Here is a 21,529-nt window from a genome sequence, read left to right as displayed (position 1 = left end):
GTTTCGGTTCCAGCGTCGGTCCTGCCGCTCCCGACACTGCCGTCAGGACACGACGTTCTGCGGCGCGTCGATATGTCTTGAATTTTCCCCATCCTATACAAGTCGACCGCATCTTCATGTTGTACATCATTCATGCTTAACGCTGTCATCAATTTCGGCTCGAAGTCGCCACCGCAAATATATTAGTTGCCCGCCGCTTAGTAGAGACCTCGTTGTAGTGACGTGTGAACTGCGGTTCAATGTACATTGGGGGCACACACTCTAGATCGCTGATTCCACTCTGCTCCCTCCGCGATATCGCGGCTTATCCACTACTCTGCGCCTTTTTCAAGTTAGCTGATCACCAGGAGTGAAGGGAGAGGTCCCTGACACATCTTCTGGCGATTTTCATTCTACGGAAATGTTCTTTCATGTTGAGTATTGCCCCCGAAGCTAATCCGACTGACACACAGGCTAGCAAGCTTAGCGATAAAATGTTTTGTAGGCAGAGGTCGAGGCACGCTCGGTCGTCAGGTGATCCCGAAACTCGACCCCCTTTCCCCTTTGAAACACCGTGAGCGAAGTACCACCTATGAAATAGACGCCGTAATTTAGTCTCGTGATTCCGTCTGTCCTCCTTACGAAACGAGCGATTTACAGATTTGACTGTCACGAACGTATCATACGCGGACTGGGGATTCCCCTCATTTTCGCCAACCTACGGTGAAGTGTGAAAGCGAGAAATGGTGACAAAGAAATAGGTGAACACCCCGCTCTGAAACGCACCGAAAAAAGCCGTTGTGTGCAGTACACGAAGACGCAGCGAACCTGACCGAGTCTGTTAGGTAAGCGAGAAGTACCACTGATTCGTCTCCTCAAAGCCACCTGCACTTTCGCTTATCGTGGCTGATGTCTCGCCCCCCCTTCTACCGACTGGAGTTATGAACACAATGTCCACTGCATACAACTGCCTCGAGCGTCTGCAGTAAATGACTTAGCGCTTCTGATGTGACTAGGGGTTGGTGGGGTGCCACGTGAAACCTGTTCTCCACAGGACAGGCTCAAACTCACTTTCTCCAAAACGCCTGTTAAGGATGTAAGGGACTGGCATTCCCATGGGCGTGTTTTTTGTGGAACTCCAGGCACTGATGTCCAGGCAGGATGTCTACTGCGACAGGTGCGTCGTCAGGATCGCACTGACAGTTGTTTCTTGACACAAGCACGATGACCTATTGAAGCCAACTTCCTTCTATTAGTCGTGTGTATGGTTAAGAATATGATGCCTTGTTCAAATGCTACACACACTCGGCAAAGGTGAGAATCACGAACAAGCGGAGAGTTCCTGCTGCGTCAGGAGCTACTGAGGAACATAGGTTGGGATTCACAGTGAAGCGGTCATACTATTTTTAGACAGTCCGGAACAGCCACCTTCTGCTTTCTACTTTTTGTGCACGGTCCACAGAGAGAAATGGGTCAAACAGAAGGATGGTGTTGACAGCAGACCTTTGTGTAGAATCGCAGTTCCTGCACATCGCATACTCAAATCGTCCGGGGACTGCAATTAGCAAACGCAAAGAGTAAGTACTTGACGGGACCTAGTGTCTGCATACCAATCTTCATAGAGAAAGTTCCAAAGTGGAACACGCGAGCGTAATTTCAGCAGCCCTTTTCCTGGTGGGTGTCAGTTATTTGCCGTTCTTTTCTTCCTCGTTTCGTGTGAAGAACCTTTTGTCGCGCACGGTTCTCAAAGGCGCGGCAGGACTCAGCTGCTGCGAAAAAAGTGGCGCCCTTTCCGTGCTTGCTGCACTCCCTCTGCCGTTTCTCCCACTACGAGTTGCTGTCACCTCGATCTTCCCTCTTTTCTCGACTCTCAACCTGCTACACCCTCCCTCCCCCCAGAATCTTGGCATTTTCACGCTGGCCGTATGCTCACAGGGAACTTCCTGGTCTCCTTTCGCAGGAACTCTCCGAGTTCTTTCGTCAGGGTCGCGTTTAAGGTTTTTCTTTCTGTCTCCTCCAAACCCGTTATGTTCCCCACGCCTCTTCTTATTTGGTTGTTCGACCCCCCCCCTTTCTACCCTCTCCCCCTGCGCGTGCGCACATACGCATAAATGCCGTATCCCAGGGTAAACCTTTCGTCTCGTCGCTCCTTTTGTTCCGCGAGCGTCTCGTTTTCTCTTGTCCAGCAGAAAACGTCGCCGGTTGGAAAAGCCCGCAGTTTCGCCTAGTTCTGCGAGCAAGCTGTTTTCGTCTTTTTTTGCAGATAACTTGTTTAAAAGCTGCCGCTTGGGCACACGCCATTTTCAACTTCCCGAGAAGGAGCACGCGGCTCTCGAAGCGAGGTCAACCTCGGCTGCCTTTTCCGCTGACTCCCAGAACGCGTTTTTCCTCGACCTTTTCTTGCAAAGAGTTATGGGGAAAAAACTCCTGCCCACCCGTTCTGCAACAGTGTGCCCTCTCCGCCGTCACTGGCTACAGCCGTCCTCATTCTCTCGTGTGATCACGCGAACTGGCGCGTTCGGTCCGCGCACAGACATGTCCCTGAAGTGCCACACATCTGGTCGCTTTTTCTCTTCCATACCGGTCTGACTCTTGTCTTTTTGTTGCCCAGTTCTCCGACTCGTCCGCCAGACTCGCTTCTCAACCCGATGCCTCTCTTCTAGGCTGCCGCCTCCGTCGTCCGCTTCTCCACCATTTCCTCGTGTCTTCCGCTCCCGCGTCTGTGGTTCTTTGCTGCGCTCTGGAATGCGCGGACGCCCCCAGTTCCTCTCTCCCGCGTTCCCACCAGTTCCTTCTAGTCTCTTCTGCGAGAGGTGCGGCTGCCTCCCCTCGAGCAGGGGATCGCGGCGTCCCAGTCGCAGGGCGCGGAGTCGCCACCGCAGCTGCGGGCTTCTGCGAAAGACCTGTGCGACCCTGCTGAAGCCACCTCGGATTCGTCGCAGCGATGGAGGAAGTTCCGCAGCCAGGCGGCACCCCCCCGAACCCTGCTGGCTCTTGTCCACGCCCTCTCGAGAGCCAGGGTACAGGTTTCGGTCTCATGTCTGCGCAGGCGCCTCTCCCGCCTCAGGGCGTCTCTACCGCTCCCCAGGATTCTCCAGCAAGCGGCGGCCCCGTCCGGCCCGGAGGCCACCCCTCCGCCCACCTGCCGCCGCACTCTCTACAGTTCCTTCACTTGAAGCAATTCCATAATGCACAACATGCACAGAATATGCAGAATGCACAGAATGTGCATCACCAGATGCTTGAGGCAAACCGGAGTCGCGGGGCGCCTCTCTCATCTCACATCGGCGGGGTAACGGGGGCGAAGCCACAGACGGCGACGCCTCCTCAGCAGCAGCAGTTGCTGCTGCAGCAGCGCCACCAGTTACTTGTTCAGCAACGCGTTCAGCAGGACCATCTTCGCTTTCAGCAGCTGCAGCAGCACCTCTTGGTTGCGGGCCAACACGCGGCTCGCGGCCAGGCTCAAGCGGCGCCTTCCTGGCCAGCCGCGCAGCCGCCTCACGGTGCGGCGGCACAACCCGCGGGTGTAGGTACACCCGGGAGCTTCGGTGCGAGCATGGTTTCCGCGACAGGGTCGGGTCCAGGAGCTCCCCAGTTTCCGCGGCCGCTGCGTCCAGCTGGGCCTCCCGCGATGACCTCTTCAGAGGCTCTTCAAACCGGCGCGCCGGCGTCCAGTTCTCTAGCCTCGGTTGAACCTGAGGCGGCAAGCCGAGTCCCAGGACCCGACGATGTTCCAGGATCGGGAACGGTTGAAGAGGCGCAGCGGACGCTGCCAACCGCCTCGGCGGTCGACTCTGCCGGCGGAGCTGCCCCCTCGGCGACGCCTCAGACAGCGGTGCTTCCTACCCAGACGGGTCCTGCGGAGGGGCGGTGTGGTGTTGTTGGGTTTCAGATGGGGGGAGGAAATGCCGGCGAGGTCCAAGTGGCGTCCGCGATGCAGCGTCAGCGACAGCTTCTTCAGCACCAGCAGCTGCTGCAGTTTCAGCAGCAGACGCTCGCGCAGCAAAACCAAACGGCAGGGACTTCTCAGAGAGCCCCGAACGGGCCGAATGGAGTGGGTCCGGGGCTGGGCTTTTTCGGCGGAGAGGCTCCAGCGGCGGCTCAGCCAGGGATCCAAGGTGGAGCGCCTGCTTCTGTGTCTGCGAATTCGTCTGGGAGTGCATGCGCGACTCCTGGGAATCCGCTTCTGCTCCAGCAGCAGCTGCTGCAACAGCAGCTCCTGCAGCAGCAGCAGCTTCAGCAGCAGAATTCGTTTTTGACTCCGCACCAGCTGCTGCAGCTGCAACAGCTGCAACAGCTGCAACAGCGGCAGAATATGTATTTGCGGCACCTGCAGGCGTCGACCTCGACATCGACGCCCTATGGCTTCCCGGGTGTCATGACACCACCCACGGCTGCGGCCGCGGCAGCGGCCGCTCTCGCAGCGTCTGCGGCGAAGCCTGGGTCGAACGCTGCTTCGACGTCTACGGTGAATGCCGGGCCGCAGTCGAGGCGGTCTGCGGCTGCGGCTGCGGCGTTGCGCATGCGTCAATTTGCAGCCGCAGAGAACGCAACGGACGAGGAGTTCTTCGACGTTGGCGCGGGGCGCAGCCAAGCGCGAAAGGTCGAAGCTGCCGCGAAGACTGGCGGGACGGCCTCACGGTCCAGACGGTCTCGACAGCAGGCCGGCGGTCGCGCGGCAGACGACGGGGACTACTACGCGTCTCACTCGATTTCGAGGCAAAACAGTGGAATCGGCGCAGGAATGGAGACAGGCGGCGTGCAGCTGAGGCAGAGGCGGGCGACTGCGCGCTCGGGGAGGTACTCGGAGATGTTGGGGGAAGACGAGGAGGAGGAGGAAGAGTTCTTCGAAGAGGAAGATGACGACGACGATGACGGCGCGCGGAGGCGCAGAAACCAGCAGAAAGCCGCCACTGCGAGCTGTCGAGCGCAGCAGCTGCGTGCTTCAGATGCTCAGCAACAGACTGGAGGCGTCGACCGAGTTCTCGACAGCAGAGTCAATGAAGACGGTAGGGCGTGGGCGCGGTCAGACGGTTGCTGAGCAGCAGTTTTTTCTCGCGATCGATAAAGACGATGGCAGGACTTTTTCAAGCCGAGAGCATAGCTGAGGTGAAAGATCCTCACTAGCGTAGGCAGAAGAGAGAAACATATGCATTTGTCTCACTGCTCATAAGTGGTAAAAGTAACCCGGATATTTGTCTAGAACGCAACGGACGGGACGCAACAACCATCCGCAGGCGTCAACTGAGTTTTCGAGGCAGAGCTAACAGAGAGAACAAGAGAGGGAAGGACGAACACCGAGAGTCGCAACTTCGTTTGAGCGTTTTGAGTTTAGGGTGGCTCGAAACAGCGACGGAGGGCGGGGTGTAGAGAGGTAGGGAGAGAAGAAAGGTCGCGGAGCAGGTGAGAAGGAGCTGGAAGGACCAGGGAAGCAACTCGACCGGAAGCTTTCGGTGGTCGGGTGTCTGGAGTACAGCACATGCAATGTTTGTCGATGGCTTTGATCATGTTGACCGCATGGGAAACTGACGCACATTTCCTTTCTGTTCAGGGGTCGAGGAATTCTTTATCAAGTGGCTAGGCCGGTCACACCTGCACAACTCGTGGATGACGTACGAGGAGCTGATGCCTCTTCTTGGCATTAAGAAGGTGCGTTTTCAGTAGTTCCGAGAATCTCTGAAGGTGGCTTTTCGCTTTTAGCTATAAAGAAGCAACTCAAACATAGACCTGACTTGACTGTGCTGAATCTTCGCTGTTTCTATGGACACTACCCAGCTACTCCGCTCTGAACCGCGTTCGCGCAACAGGATATCGTGAGAGACTGTCAACTGCTTGCATATATTTTGGACTCGAAGTTTTTCATGTTGCGTTGCCGCAGCCCCCAGGTTCGAGTAGATATGCCGTCTTTCCCGGCCTTCTACGTATCGCTTCGCTGCCAAGTGTTGCACGCACCAGGATTGTTCCGTGTGGTGTCTGTAGCTTAGTGTTCGCGGGATGACACAACCACTGGTAAACGCTGGTTTTGGAAGGGGTCCGCTTCTAACAGCTCATGATATGCTCGAAAATACCACTCAGGGACGATGCAACTAGGTGGATGTAGGTGTACACACCCGGGTTTGAATCATGTTCCTTCTGCACGTCGTCTACCCTGGGTGGCTCCTTCCTTTCCAAATCATTTGCTCGTGGTGAAAGTCTTACTATTTTGAGCAAAAGTTGAAAGACAGGAAAAAGCCGAAATCGCCGATCCCTCTCGTCTCCGAACTGCAAAGGAAACTCGAGGAGGGGAAGCCTTCGCTATTCTACGACGCCAAGGATGCACTTGGCCTGCGGCGTCTAGACAGCTGGCTGGTTGCGCATTTTGAGGGGGTGTCTCGACACCGGCACTCGTGCGAGCACCCTTTCTGAGGACGATTGACAGGATGTTTCCTCTTCCGTGGAGCCACACTGTCGCGCTTTTCTGTTTGAGCTCCGGTCCGTTTTTCGCTCTGTTCTGTCTTCGTCAGGTCGACAACTTTATCAAACGTCGCGAGAAGAGACAGCAAGCGGCACAGTGGATGACTCCAGATGAGTTGGAGCAGCAGGAGATCGAGCGACAGATGCAGCGACAGATGGACGAGGACGCGCTGATTGCAGAGAGACTGCTTTGCAAATGGTGAGGCTTCTGTGTATTTCGTCTTTTTGTTAACTCAGGGCTCGTGCGTAGCAGCAGCTTGAACGAGTTGTGTGTCTTTTGTGTCGTCTGCCGCGTACCGGACGACTGCAGCTTCTGTGTGTAGATATCGTACGGTAAGGTTTTGCCTCACGCCACTGAGACGACCACGTAGAGGTTTTGAGCGTGTGAAAGACTCTCGAAAAGGGCACCGACAATAACTGGGCTCCAGGTTCCCCGTGCATGCGGCGAATGGAACGGCGTGACTCGCAGGTGTACACCCTAACCGTAAACCCTAGTCTGTATGTTTCTTCTTCGGTTCCTGCTCTCGATGTGTTTCCTTTCTACCACTTATCTTCATGTCGTTTCTCTCTGTTCTTACTTTTCCCGGCATTTCCGCTTTCCGTTTGTGCCTCAGGCAAGACCAGGCGACGGGGGAGTGGCTGTACATCGTGAAGTGGAGATCTTGTCCGTACGACCAGTGCACGCAGGAGACAGAGAAGGCTTTGTTGGAACACAACTTTGGTCACTTGATGGAAGAATTGGACGCGCGGACGGAGAGAATCAATCGCAAAGTCGCAGCGTCGATGCATCCGGGCGCGTTCCGACCCATCACCGCAACGCCTTTCGATCCTTACTTGGAGACGCCGTTTTATATGCGCAGAGAAGTCGCTCCAGACCCTGACAGTGTCGACGAAGACGAGGATAAGACAGGGATTTCAACGAACAGTGATGAGGGGAAAGAGAAGCCTTCGGCCGACGTGACCAACGGCGCTGTTAAGCTGAAGAGCGAACAGGAGGGGGAGAAAGGAGAGCCGGGAGAGGAAAAGGCGGGCGAGTTTGCGGCAGGGTTAAAGGCGGAGAAGAAGGAGAACAGCGAGCAGTGTTTTGTAGGAGTTGATGAGGCTGGAGTTTCGAAGGCTGGAGATTCTGCCGGATCTGAGACGGCGCAAGACAAGCCGCTACAGAAGAAGTTGCAGGTTTTGCGGGACTACCAGATGTTTGGAGTGAACTGGATTTTGTCGCGTTTGAAGCGCGGGGTGTCTGTGCTCCTCGCCGACGAAATGGGGTTGGGCAAGACCGTTCAGACGATTGGGGTGACGGGGCACCTGCTGTTTCGGGAGCAATCCTTGAAACCGATCTTGATCTTCGCGCCGCAGTCGACCATCGACAACTGGATGCGCGAGTTCCATCGCTGGCTGCCGCAGGCGAACGTGGTGTGTTTCCACGGGAACGCGTCGGCGCGAGAGATCATCAAGAACTATGAGCTGCAGCGTGTCAGTCAGCAGCGGCCGTCTCCACCCGTCTTCAAGTTCGACGTCTGCGTGACGACTCCTAGCATTCTGAACTGCGCAGCGGATGCGGAGTATCTGAAGCGGATTCACTGGGGCTTGTTGGTCGTCGACGAAGCTCACCAGTTGAAGAACATCAACAGCAAGCGATTCATCGAGTTGTCGCTCTTCCTCGTCGACCACAAACTCTTTCTCTCGGGAACGCCGTTGCACAACAACCTGGAGGAGCTATGGAACCTTCTGCACTTTCTGAATCCGAACATCCACCGGGACTGCGCAGAGTTCAAAAGCAGATACCACCTGGTGGAGAACCATGCGGAGGTTGGCGAGCAGAAGACGAAGCAGCTCGCTGCGCTGCAGACGGAGCTGAACGGCTTCATTCTGCGCCGCGTCAAGAAGGACGTCGAGAAGAGCATGCCGAAGAAGGTCGAGAGCATTCTCCGCGTCGAAATGTCGCCTCTGCAACTCAAGTTCTACCGCCTGATCTTGACCAAGAACTTCGACTTGCTCGCCAAGAAGGGCGGCGGCAACCGCAGCTCTCTCCAGAACATTTGCATGGAATTGAAGAAAGTCTGCAACCACCCGTTTCTCTGTCAGTCGCCGGACGAGGAAGAAGACGCGGAAGAGTGGCGCAGACTTCTCGTCGACGGCAGCGCGAAGATGGGACTGCTCGACAAGCTGCTCAAGCGCCTGAAGGAAAAAGGACACCGCGTCCTCATCTTCTCGCAAATGGTCAAAATGCTCAACTTGCTTGCAGAGTTCCTCAAAATGCGTGGATACAAACACCAGGTAATCACTTGCGCGCCGCGGGGCAGCGCCGCCGGGAACGAACGCCTGAGCGACGACTCGCTCTTCTCGAAAGACGCGAAGGCGAGCTAGTGGCTGCATGCGAAGAACCCTCGAGATGGCGACGGGAGAGTCTGCAGAGGCGGCAAACATGGCCATTGTGAAACAACTTCCGTGTCGTAGAAAACACTTCATTCTCTCCCCTCAAACCACTCATTTTCTTGACGGGGTTGCGTTCGCGCTTCTTTGCAATCTCGCGAGATACCTCGTCCTTTGTGCGACTCGCCGAATCCAGTCGAGGTGCATCCAGTGTACTTGTTTTCTCTCTCTCTCGGAAGGTAGGGTTCTTCCCCGCCGTGACGAAGACGTTGTCAACTCCGTTTTCTTTAAAACGCGCTTGGTCTCGCTTATTAGGACTCTCGCAAAGTATCGGTCCCCATCAGATCTGTCTTGTGTCGAGCCTGCGACCGAATTTGCGGTCGACGAGCTCCAAGTAGTCGGCAGGTGCCAAACTGGCAGGGTGTCGGGAAAAGCATGTTTCTAGTGGTTGTTCCAAATCGCTTCTTGAACAGAAGCTTCCCTCCCGCGTGCAGCCTTCCGCCTTTTTCGTGCTGAATTTGTCGAGTTCCTCGCGCGTTGATCTCGAAGCCAGTGAAGCTTTTTGAGCTCTCTCCCCTGCTTTTTTCTCGTGTCTCCAGAGGCTGGACGGCACGATGGCGAAGGAAGTCAGGCGAAAAGCCATGGAGCATTTCAATGCAAAGAACAGCGAAGACTTTTGCTTTCTTCTCTCCACCAAGGCAGGCGGTCTGGGCATCAATCTGACGAGCGCGGACACGGTTATCATCTTCGACTCTGGTTCGTCTTTCTTTTGAGTGGCTTTCCATTGATCCTATTCAATTCGCTAAATTCCATACACATAGCTAGGGGCAGGAGATTGACGCAGTCTTTTTCCGGCGCCGTTTAATCTGAGGGACAGCGCAAAATAGAGACGAAGAATATGCTGTCGTGAGGGAAAGCAATCTTCACAGCTGAGTGCGGCTGCTTAAAGTTCTGTTCTCGATTTAGGGATGTTCTTTCTTTTTGCGATTCAAATGGTTCCGCGCGAGTCCCGTCGAAAATCTCGCCACTTCGTCTTTAGAAAATTCGTGCATGCAGAGAAAGAGATGAAACGCCTCTTCAAGGTGAAAAGGATTTCTCCTTCGCTGTGTCCATGGTTGGGGAAGGCGATCTGCACTCTCGGGTGCGCGTACACCCGGGCTGTCTGCAGGCGAGGAGTCGTGCGTTTCTACGCGCGACAGACATCTTGCTTGGTAGATTCGCTACGAACTATCTACCAACTGACTGAGTACAAATACGTCAAAATATATATATATATATATAGTTATACACAAGTATGCCTATATGAGTATGGATGTAATATGTGTAGACATAGCCTTGTTACCTCTCTGTCACTGGAGTGTCTGTTTCTTTGTGTTGTTACCATCGAAACCCCAAACACAGTTGAACACTTGAGGGTACGGGTCGTTTGAGCGGCTGGCGAGTCGTTGATGAGTTGACTTCACTTGTTTCTGTCGGTGTTGTCTCGCCGTCCATTCTGGTGTAGCCACTCCCTTGTTTGTGTCCATCTTTTATGTGAAAACTGGTTTCAAAGTCTCCCAAGAAATAGGTCAAGGGGAAGGCAAGAGCTTTTCGTAGAGCGTGTAGACACACGACGGATTTTCTCCAAGTCACTACTTGTTTTGCGCCTCTCCGCTTCACAGTGCAGCTGTCTCGGTTGTCCCTGGATGGTCGTTTCGCGCAAACTGTCAAGTGTGGAAAGTCCGCAAATTTCTGTCAGGGCGCAGGCGTGATGCGCAGGGAAAAAACTTCGTGTGTGATGACTGGGTCGGGTGTGTTTCCTCTTTCTTGTCAGAAGGTTGTGCAATGGACACGGAGAACTGCTCGTTTCGTGTGACATTTTTCCAGATTGGAATCCGCAGAACGACTTGCAGGCAGAGGCGCGTGCTCACCGAATTGGTCAGACGCGCACAGTCCAGATTTACAGATTGGTGACGAAGGACTCGATTGAGCAAACAATTTTGGAGAGAGCAAAGGCGAAGATGGTCCTCGACACCCTCGTCGTTCAGGTGAGAGGACAGGCAGCGAAGGAGAGGTTGAGCATTGGACACAAGTCCGTCTAGATGAGTTAGAACAAGGAGGGGACGGAATCGCCTTCTGCCCGAGACACCTGAAGTGCGAATGACAACTCAGAGTGGTGGGTTCGCTCTCCTGAAGCGACCAGTGGAAAGCAGTGGCGCTGGGAGTCTCTCACACGCCGCTGAAAGACTCACTTGGATTTGGGTGTCGTAGACACTGTGCATGTTGCTTTTGTCTGAGTCGGAAAAGCGGCGGATACCCGCGTCGTCCACGATGTAACAAACGCAGGTGCTGCAGAACAGGGGCGTTTTCTTTGTGGAGGAGGAGGACGCGCGGAGGGGGGTGCGGGGAGAGCACGAAGGAATGCTGTGGACACAGAAGAAGAGAGAAAGATGAGCAGCTGGGGAGGAAAGGACAATAATGGAGAGGAGACTTTGAAAGACTGCGAAGAAGGGTCTGAAAAACTGGGGAGGAGAATCAGGAATTCTGTAGAGAAGACCAGAATAACTCTTTCACAACAACTTGTGCGCAAAAGGTTTGCAGTGGCGCCCCGAGAGAGCCTTTGCGTCGTTCAGTGCGAGTCTGCAGCGACTGCTTCCTTTGCTCGTTTCTGTTGTTTTAGGGTCTGAACCAGCGTAACGTAGACGGCGGCGCAGGCTTCGGCGCGGGGGGATTGAGTTTAACGCGAGACGATTTGTCAAGAATTCTCAAGTTCGGCGCCTCGAAGCTGTGGAAGCAGAGTCAGCCGAAGGGCTGTGAAGAGCAGAAGGAAGAGAACGAGACAGAGGAGGCAGGCGAGGAGAAGGAGCAGAAAGAGGTGGACCTGGATCTGATTCTCGCAGAAGCCGAGGTCACTGTGACGGAGGCGGGAGCCGCAGGGTCGGGGGGGCTCGCGGACAGCCTTCTGAGCAGCTATCAAAACATTCAGGAGTTCAAGTACGAACCGACAGCGCCGGCGAAGTCCAAGGGGAGAGGCCGAGCCGCGGGGACGGTGGCGGGTGCAGAGGGCGACGAGATGAACGACGCAGAGTTCTGGCGCAAGTGCATTCCGGAGGAAGAGCGCCTTAAGATGAAGAAGAACAAGGAAGAGGAGCTCATCGTGTACGGGAAACGCAAGACAAGAAACAATCTGTTCATCGGGCAGTTTGACCCGTTCGGATCCCCCACAGACTCCCACTTCGGCTCTGGAAACCTCTCGGAGCGCAGCAGACGCGAAGGCAAAAACGGAGAATTCACCCAGGGTACGTGAGAAGAAAGAAAAGGCAGTTTTCGCGACTTTCCAGAACCGACTCGAACCCGCGAAACGAGGGTACCGTCTTGCGCGATGACATTTTCGCTATTCACACACACTGGGGTAACTCAAATCTCAAAAAGAACACACTCTAGAACCTAGGAGGCTGAACAGGACTCCAGTTACGAGATCCAAACAAGGATAAATCAAGGTCTCCAGGGCTGCTGGACACTACCGCTCCAGTGGCCGCAGACGACTTCCGTTGCTCGTCAAAGACACGCTAAATCTCACGCTTAAACTTCCTGTGTCTCTCTTCTCTCCATGTATATATATATATATATATGTAGACATGAGCGCGAGTTCACATGCGCTGCACTTCCCGTCGTTGTTATGGAAAGCGCAGCCACAGTGTTGTGATCATTGGTAGCGAGTACCGTTTTCCTTTTCCTACGTGAAACGAGCACCATTTCCCGGTATACGATCAATTTTTTCCTTTCTTTGACATGCGAAGTCATGTGCGTGCGTAGTCCGTGAATATGTGCATTGCTCTGCGTGTATATATGTATATATATATATATATATGTATAGCCGCTAATGAGCAGTCATTCAAGATGTATTTATCTCTCGTATATTTTCGGTCTGTTGTCGCGTTACACGATGCAGATCACGTGACGTCGGGCACTTTGAGAGCGTCCTGAGGGCGGGAAGGGACATTTCAGAGGAAAAGGTTGTTTAGCCGCTAGGTCAAGTATCAAATGTATCCCCGGGCATCAGCTTCGCAGCACAGGCGCCTCATTCCGATTCAGAATCGGAAGGTCACTCTTGTTTGCTAAAGGAAGAAAAAGTTGATTCAGTCAAGAAACAACGGAGTCGTCTGGTGGACGAGAGACCACGTACCACAGATCTGCAGAAACGCTGGAAACACACTGACTATGCAGCCAAGTCGACGACGGTACATCAAGCTATACTCATATATATATATATATATGAATACATATAGCTACATATGTATTTGTATATGTTGCGATGTGTGTGTGTTTATAAAACCGATACATCTTGACGGAACGGGTACTGTGTGTGTATGTGTATGTGGCAGAGTCTTGGCTCCGTGTGATTGCGGGCTTGGTTCTTTTGTATTTGTTTCTTCTATTGATGTGGGAGATGTGTGTAATTCTGCTTCTGTTTTTCGCATGTGACTGCGAGCAGACGAGGGCTCCGATGTCTCGGCTTCTGGGCCGTTCGGAGGCGCCTCGGCGTCTACTTCTTCGTCTGTTCTGGGGGAGAAAGAAGGAATTTCTGCTCGCGAACGCAGAGGCGGCAGGGGGAGACATCGATGTGTGAGCCCTACCAGTCTCACAGACAAAGAACTTCACCGATTGTACAGGTGAGAAGCGAGTCGAGGAAAGGCTCTGGCCAACCGTTGTGGACTCTCGGGTCCGTGGAAGCTGATGCGCCTCCACGCCGCGCATGCAGAGAAGAAGCCGTTGGCGACTATATCCATTTTTGTACTGTCTCGCTTCGAGAGCCACAGACAGCGGGTCGGTTCGGATCAGTTTTCATTTGAAGAAGAGAGCATGCAGTCCTTGTAAATCGTTTTCGAGGCCTTCTTTCTGCGTGTCATTGCCGTGGCTTCCTCCTTCCACTTGTCTTTCTTCTGTTTGCCCGACACCTGTCTTTTTCCTCCGCGTTCTTGGGCTGACTCCTGCTCACCGTCTTGCTGGTTGCTGCTTGTCTCTGTGTTGCTTTCTCGGTCTTCGTTTAGAGCGATGCTGAAGTATGGGTCGCCGTCGGTCAGGACAGACGACATCATTTTCGACGCGCGCCTCGAGCGCGTGGAGAAGGCTGTGGTGCTGAGCACCAGCCAACATATCATGTCTCTCTGCCAGCAGCGGCTTGAAGAAGAGATTGCGCGGCAAGCAAGCAGGGGAGGCAGACGCGCGCGACGAGCTCCAGCTGAGAGAGGCGAGGAAGAAGAAGAAGGACGAATGAACGGAGAAGGTGGCGAGGATGACGCAGACGAAGAGGACAAAGGAACTGCGAAGGAAGGCAAGCAGAGAAATGGGGGAGACAGAGAGAATGGGGAAGAGACAGAACAGAAGGAGAGTGACGCGCGAAGGAGAGACAGAGAGAGAACAGTGAGAGAAAGAGGAAACAGGAGGCGATTCGACGAGGAAAAAAAAGTGTGGGTTTTCTTTCTGGGTTGAGAAACGGTGGGAGAACTCCCTGAAGTGTTTTGTGCGATTTCGACTCTTGATGAAATATCGTTTTCCCTCGTTGTTTCCACCTCCACCACCGAGCTTCCACTCTCATCTCTCTCTTCCTCGCTCTTCTTCGTCTCTCTGTCTTGTCTCTTCCTCCCTTCCTCTGTTTGTCCTTGTTCCCATGTGCGAATCTGCACATCTCGTCGTTTCGCCTCTTTGTTTTTCAGGTGGACGGCGAGAGTCTTCGTACTTCACGCGTCTGGGCGACACTCGCGTGAATGCGTTTGACTTGGTGGAGCGTCAGCACCTGCTCTCGCTGCTTCACCGAGTCTTGTGCGAGCAAAACCCGCAAGTGTCTGAACCGTGGAAGCTACCTACTGGGCCGCTGCCGCTGCCGCGGGGAGGCCAAGCCAGTTCGTCTCTCGCGCAACGCGACCCCGACGAGGGAAAGGGATCTCGAGAAGGTCGCGACAAGGAGGGTCAAGAGGCCTCGACGACTTCGGAGACTCTGCAGGCACCGGAGAAGGAAGATGCAGCTTCGAAAGAAGAGAAACCTCGTAGAGAAGAAGACTCTCGCGACGGCGAAGAAGAAACTAAGGAAGGCGCCGGCGGCCGACACGCCACGGCGCGGATCGAGCGCGTTATTCGCGAAGAAGTTCACGGCCAGGGCTTCCTCAAGGTGAGTCTGTGGTCTCCAAGAACAGAGGACTGGCGACGACAAACGCAAGTTCTCGGATACACACAGGGATACTCACTCACAGCGCTTCATGCGGATGATGTAAGACGAGGTAGCCTGCTTCCCGAGATGTCCAGATCTTCGATCTCTGCCCACCAGGTCCAACTTCTCTTTGTGTTTCTTCCGAGATATCGCGCGGGAGGAAAGCCCGAGCCAGATTTGCCGAACTCGTGCGAACGTAGACAGTGTCTCATGAAATTTGAGTGGACTCGCGAAAGGGAGAAACTGGAAAAGAATGGAGACGGCCTGGGGGAGGGAACGGAATGCTCGAAAAGTCTCTTCTCTGTCACTTTCGAGGCAAGTAGAAACCGAGTAAACGCTTATCAAGTGCTTGTTTCTGCAAGAGTCTGCTCTCCCTCCTGAGGTCACAGCAAGTGCACAGCAGAGGGCAGGCTTTCTCTCCAGTCCTAAGTGTCCGTACAAGGCAGACAGCGACGTAGTTAGTTCACCGAGCACAAACACACGGTTCGCTTCTTCATCGGAGCACAGTTCCCTGAATATCCAGGCCAGTGCTCTGTCGTGAGCAGTCCTGCAGTCTGGTGAACTAAAATTACGAAAATAAGGATCGGGTTGAGGGGTGACACGTCCACCCTGTTGCAGACGGACTCTTCGAATTCGGCAGGGTCGCAGATGGTGTTTCGCTGCTGTGGAAAGGGGCATTTCGGAGAGACAAAGACGAAAGCTACATGCGTTCTTCCTGGACAGCTCTGCTGTCTGCAGCAGCACACAGGGGCTGTACAGACAGCTGAAGTTTCCGCTTTCTCTGCATGTGTAGCACCTTCTCATGCCACCAGTGGTTGAGGGTTGTCTGTGTGCTGCAATGGCGCCGTCGGTCCGAATTCGAAAAAGGGTCTGCGGCGTCAAGACTGTTTCTCTTGTTTTCGCCTTTACGGCGGTATCTCGGCATCCTGTGCGCGCTTTCTTGTTTGTTCTCTCCGAGCACCTTCGTCGGCGCGCGTCTGCAGTCCGCGAAGAATCGAAAACGCATCTGAGTTTAGCTTCGTCCGTACAGGACGTTTCACAGAGGTATTTGCAGACCTCGCATGGTACCTCAACGGACACTCGATAGAAGAACCCTCACTGTTGATATCTGAACTCCTATCAGCTTGATAAAATGAATTTTTCGCTGTGCCTCCTTCCTGTGTCACAGAGACCCTTGCAAGAGTCACTGCGTGTCAATGCGAAATTCACCTGGGAGACTGGAACTGTGGTTCTCCGTCGAACGAGTGAAGTGTCGTTTTTTCTCGTTTTTTCATCAGCTCGACTTGCCGTCGCGAGTTATGTCTCGCCTGAAGAACTGGAGTGCCCGAGATGTTCAAACGTGGGGTGAGGCTGAAGATCGAAACCTCCTCATCGGGGCGTACAAGTACGGCTTCGGCGCCTGGCTGGTGAGTTTTAAGTTCATGAACACTGGATCCACGAGAAGCAGAAAACCGTGTGGTGTCCTTCCTCTTCTTAGTACCAATTGCTTTCTTCGTTTAAATACAAAACGCGTGAGAATCAGATCCATGAGAAGTGCACACGTTAGTTGTTTCTTTGCTGTTTTTTTCCAAATCTCTTTTGAGTTCGAAACGAGAAAGTTCAGAGGTTCGAGAGGACTGTGCGTGACAATTTCGGTGCTGCTGGTGAGCTGTCCCAACGTGGTCTCTTGCATGCAACTTGTAGAAAGCGCTTCGAGGGGATGCAGCAGACAAGGCAGAGCATGTATTCTGCAGAAAGATTTCTGCAGTACAGCCGTGAGGGTTCGCCACAAAGCTGTTGGCGGCTTCGCTAAGAGAGACGTGGAGAAATCTGTTCTCGGTCTTAACTCCGCAGCGAAGGGTGGCGCAGTGCCTTTCCGTGTTTGACACTGGACGCATGCGTAGGAGCAGCTTTTGTCGTGAGGGTCTTTAAAGGAAGTTCTTTTTTGGAGTCCAGCGCGTTCCCCCGTTTTCTTTAGGTAAACAGTTTCTCTACATGCATCCTTGAACAGACCACCGGTGTTGGATGGACCAGCACACACCTGCCTGTGGATGGTGTCAGACCCGCTTGCGTGCATGCATTTCGATGTCTGCTACCGAAGGGCGATTTTTCTTTCCAAACCATTTCGTTTCTCGGTGCCCACGTGTCTCTGTGTCTCCATGCGCTTCTGTTTGTCCCCATTTGTCTTCCGTTTCTCCACGAGGCTCTCTTGTCTCCCTGTGTCTCTGTCTCGAGGTGTCACCTTGTGTCTCTCCGTATCCATGCGTCTCTCTGTGTCTGTGTTGTGAGGTTTAGGACGTCTGCAACGATCCGAATTTGGAGTTGCCGCAGATTCGTCAGATCAAGTTCGACAAGCTGAAAATGCGAGCACTGCGGACTCTGAAGTTGCTGGAGCAAGACCTGCAACAAGAAGTGGGTAGGTGCAAGCGTCCTCGTTTACCCCAGCGTGGCAACCCTGATCGCGGCGCTGGCACTCGCGGCGATAGTCCCCCAGGTTTGTCGAGTTCGGTGTCTCCCAACCGAGGCGGAGAAGACGGCTTTCCGGACGACGACTGCTTGCGTGCGAAGTCTGAAAACGGTCGAGAGTCTGCGCCAGGCGAAGATAGAGAAAGCCTGCGCGTGAACGCGCCTGGAGAGTCGCGCAAACGAACGGACGTGGGGAGAGACGAGGACGACGATGACGAGGACGAAGACGACGACGAGAGACCGAAGAAACGAAAGAAGGCAGACAGGGGAGCAGACGAGGTAACGTAGAGAGATAGACCAAGGGAAGGAGCGTGAGGATCCGAACCCTCAAGGAAGGTGTCACTGGGGAGGGTATTTGATTTTCAAGATGTTTTATACAGTTGAATCGAAAAGTGGTGGATCAGAGAAATGGAGCATTCTACAAAGACGCGCGAGACAAACGCACTCGAGAAAATAAACGTGCTACAGAGGGCGATCTTTCTGTTTCCAGAGTCAGGTGATGCATCACACTGAAAAGCAATCGTGATTTTCGCTTATTCTAGTCTCATAATTCTTAACCTGCTTCGAGACGAAGACTGAGCCGCCTTACTAGCGTGCTCTAGAGGCTGCTTCGAAAAAGTGATTCGTAGGACATGAACTGCATGCACAAGACACACGCTTGTCAGAGAGGTTCTGCCTTTGTCTCGGAACAGTGAACACCGTCTGCGTCAATGCGGCAGGGCGACTCGGGGCAGTCTGGAGTGATTTGGTCTTGGCATCACGTTGAATCCGTTTTTCAAATGCTATACAGACTGCGGAGAAACATAAGGCCTATATTTTTGCCTGTTGCCATGCATGCACAGTCGAGGATGGCCTCAGCTCGAGTTTCAGTTGTTCCTCGTCTGCATGTTGCCCACGATTTCTTCGCAGGAAGGACGAAAGAAGAAGAAGAAGACAAAGGAGATCGACACAGCAGGTGCGTGCTTCTTTCGCGTTCCACATGCTTTTTTCGCGCCAAATTGTGTGAACTGGTGAAACACCTCCCGTAATATGGGGCTCTTGCGGATACTTCGTTTTTGTCTTGCTGTCCTTCTTTCTTCCCCGACGAGCTTCTGAAGTTCTCTCGGTATGTGTCTGGCCATTTCCCCGGGTTGTTGGTTCTCCTCCAAGTTGTAGAGTTCGTGTTCTAGAAACTGTAGTGAACTTCATGTCTATACTTTTTGCAGGCCTGGCGACGCTACAAGGTGAAGATCTTCGTCGCGCATGCAAGAAGCTTTTGCGTAGCGTCAAAAAGAAGATGAAAAATTTGAAGAAGATGAAGAAGGACGCACAAGAGGAGATGGAGCTGGGCGCCGACGACCACGCGGCCTTGGACGGATCGTCGTTGGAGCTCCTCATGCCTTTGCTTCTTCCCATCGGTGAAGTGAGTTTTTAGGCGCGTCTCGTTTTTAGAAGGAAAACACTCTCATAACCCTTGAACTGATGCGGTTGCTTCCGTCAGAGACAGAAAACAGATGCAGAAACCGAGAGGTAAAGCGATAACCGACACAGGGACGCGTCCACGTCTCGTACTCCCGGGCGATTAGCACGCAAAGAAAACCCCCCTCGATGTATGCGAAACATGCAAGTTTCATTCGTGTAAACTCGGTCTTCCGTGAAGAGCGACTTGCGCGTGGCATCGGCACTTCCGCGGATGCACAACACAAGGTGAGAACGGTGACGTATTGCGGGATTAAAGATTCGTGATCCACGATCTAGGACTGCGTAACTGAAACCGAGTAAACAGCGACGCGGTCGCATTCAGGATACTCCGTGTGACTCCAGTTTCCTTTGCAGGCGTGAAAAAACCTTCCTTCAAACTGTGTCTCTTGTTTTTTTCAGGCCATCACTGGCATTGTGAGGAGCCTGAAAGATCAAGGCCAACCAGAAAGTCTATGCAAACATGTCGCTGGAGGATGTTGGCAATATGTCGCCTCGTAAGTTTGTGGTACTCTAGACCACTATAAATGCATATATATTAGTGTCTATTCATGTGCTTGGAAGCGCCGCTGCGGATAGGAGCGTGGTTCTCTTGTCCATTCGTTGGTGAGTCTGTCACTCTCGTTGCAGAGTGGCTTCTGTCGTGTTTTTCGTCTTGTAAGATGGGTGTTCGGCTTGCCTTCTTTCACGCCGCTGTTTCTGTAAACTTTGGCTTCCTGCATGAGAGAGCAATGCTTTCGAGTCGTTTGAAGCTTTGTCTGGCTTTCACAGCGTGCGGAGGTGACTGTGTGTCGCTAGTTTGTACGCGTTGCTTCGAAGAAAGGGTGATTTCCCAGGTTTCGTTCGACGGATACCTTGTAGTCATTTTAAGGGTATCTGCTTGTCTCAAACGGTGGTGCCTCTTGCGCTTCTCTGTTCGTTTCTTGCTTCAAGCACCCTCGCAACGCCATCAATGTAGTCTCCACATTGGTTGTTCTTTCAACGAAACACGGAATCATACAGGCCAGCCGCTTCAACAAAAAGCTGCGCCTCGAAACCTGACGTTCAGTGGCATCGTGAACCTCCAGCAGCGACTGTCTTCGTCGGAAGGCGGGGCTCGCAGAGGGGTTCCTGGTCGTAGCTGGAGCTGCCAAGTCCTATCGGGGCGCAGCTTTTTGTTGAAGCGGCTGGCCTGTGTGATTCCGTGTTTTGTTGAAAGAACAACCAACGTGGAGACTGCATTGCTTTTGTTGTGAGATGGAGTTGCTGCCCCTCCTTGATATTGTTTTTTCCTAGCTCTCTCCGTTATCTCCTCTCGTCTGGAAGCGAGTTCTTGGTTCTCTGTCTGCGTCCCTGCCATGGGGCTCCTGAACACAGTGCGCTTTCGCGTTTGCTGATTTCACGCTTTTCAGGTTGACAGCGTTCCCCGCGTCTCGGCTCAGTCAGGCGTACGAGGCGTCGATTGGAAGTCAGCTGGGCCCCTTTCTTGGCGGCGGGGCTTCTCCGTCTTCGCTGCAATCCTCCCACTCTTCTTACTCTTCGCACCACGGGGAGGGAGGTAGTCAGGTGTCGACTTCTGGATTTCCTTCCTCGTTTCCACCTGCTGACGCAGGTTCAGGCGCCGTCTCTCTCCTTCCTTGCTCAGTCTCAGCGCATGACGAGGCGGTCAGAATGCAGCACTGTCTCGCACAGCCCCCCGACCACGGACTGCACGCAGAGGCGTCTCAGCCGTCTCTATCGGGACGTCAACAAAGGACAACTGCTTCCGTGTCTTCCACTGTTGCCGATCGAAAGGGACTTGACTCGACGCCCGGCGGAGTGTCCTCGTTCTCCACCGGAAACGTGGAGGGGACGCGAGAAGAGCCCCGCACTGCACAGGCTGAGTCTTCTCTCTCGCTCGATGGGGGGGTATCCTCTCTGGCGCCTTGTGAGTCTGAAAATCGCGGCGAGAAGAAAGCGGGAGGCGCAGGAAACGAACAACTGGCGGGACAAGTGGAGGTGGACAACCAAGTGTTCGGTGAAGAAGGACGAAGTGGCGTTTCTCCCTCTCGGCTACTGTCGCCCTGCCGCAATGCGGGGGCCGCCGGCTGTCCAGTCAGTGCAACTCCAGCCTTTGGCAATATCTCGAACGTCGCCCGCTCCAGCTGAGCACAGTGGTGGATCTCAGGCATTTCGTATCTCCATATCCGTGTGTCCACCGTGTTTTGTTCCTGGGGGTGAGATGGCGAAACTTCTGAAAGGGACGAGGAGGCAGAAGAGGCCGGGGAAAAGGAGAGACAGAGCAGAAGCTACGCGGGAGAGACGAACACGCCGGGAAGCATGTGGTGGAACAAAGGTTTACAGGGTAAAGGGATCGAGATAAATGCGTAGGTGTCTCAGGTCTTTGTGTCATGTGGCCGACCCATCTCCTTTGTGTTCACAAGAGGAGTAATGCACAGAAGCGTTGCGGCTGTTTGACTGGTGCTCGGAGAAGCGGGTGACTGGGGTGACCCTTCGGCCCGCGACGGTTTCAAAAGTCAGTGGAAGGAGACAGAGCGCCGGAGAGCAAAAGGACCAGGCGCAGGGTTTGCGACTCTGTCGGCGACTTTCCGGGTCAAGAAGTTCTTAGTGCGCGAGGGCCGCTTCGGAGCTCCGCGCGTCGGCTCTCTGGTTTGC

The 21,529-nt window shown here is 53.8% G+C and overlaps 1 protein-coding gene across 1 annotated transcript; it reads left to right on the top strand.

Annotated features, from left to right (window-relative positions):
- Positions 1-2,923: 2,923 nt before the first annotated feature.
- TGME49_258240 (chromodomain helicase DNA binding protein CHD1/SWI2/SNF2) lies at positions 2,924-21,022 on the top strand (the record flags this gene model as incomplete). Its single annotated transcript, XM_018781172.1, has 16 exons — positions 2,924-4,988; positions 5,531-5,628; positions 6,483-6,631; positions 7,047-8,709; positions 9,405-9,561; positions 10,672-10,832; positions 11,465-12,083; positions 13,280-13,457; positions 13,836-14,119; positions 14,502-14,953; positions 16,270-16,398; positions 17,267-17,716; positions 18,347-18,392; positions 18,643-18,839; positions 19,298-19,392; positions 20,287-21,022. The coding sequence occupies 16 exons, from the start codon at positions 2,924-2,926 to the stop codon at positions 21,020-21,022; spliced, it is 7,479 nt and encodes a 2,492-aa protein (XP_018637007.1).
- Between the last annotated feature and the right edge of the window lie 507 nt (positions 21,023-21,529).

This window comes from Toxoplasma gondii, chromosome VIIb (genome assembly GCF_000006565.2).
Source record: "Toxoplasma gondii ME49 chromosome VIIb, whole genome shotgun sequence".
Lineage (NCBI taxonomy): Eukaryota > Apicomplexa > Conoidasida > Eucoccidiorida > Sarcocystidae > Toxoplasma > Toxoplasma gondii.
Note: the sequence above shows the minus strand (reverse complement) of the source record. Positions and strands in the feature narration are given on the sequence as shown.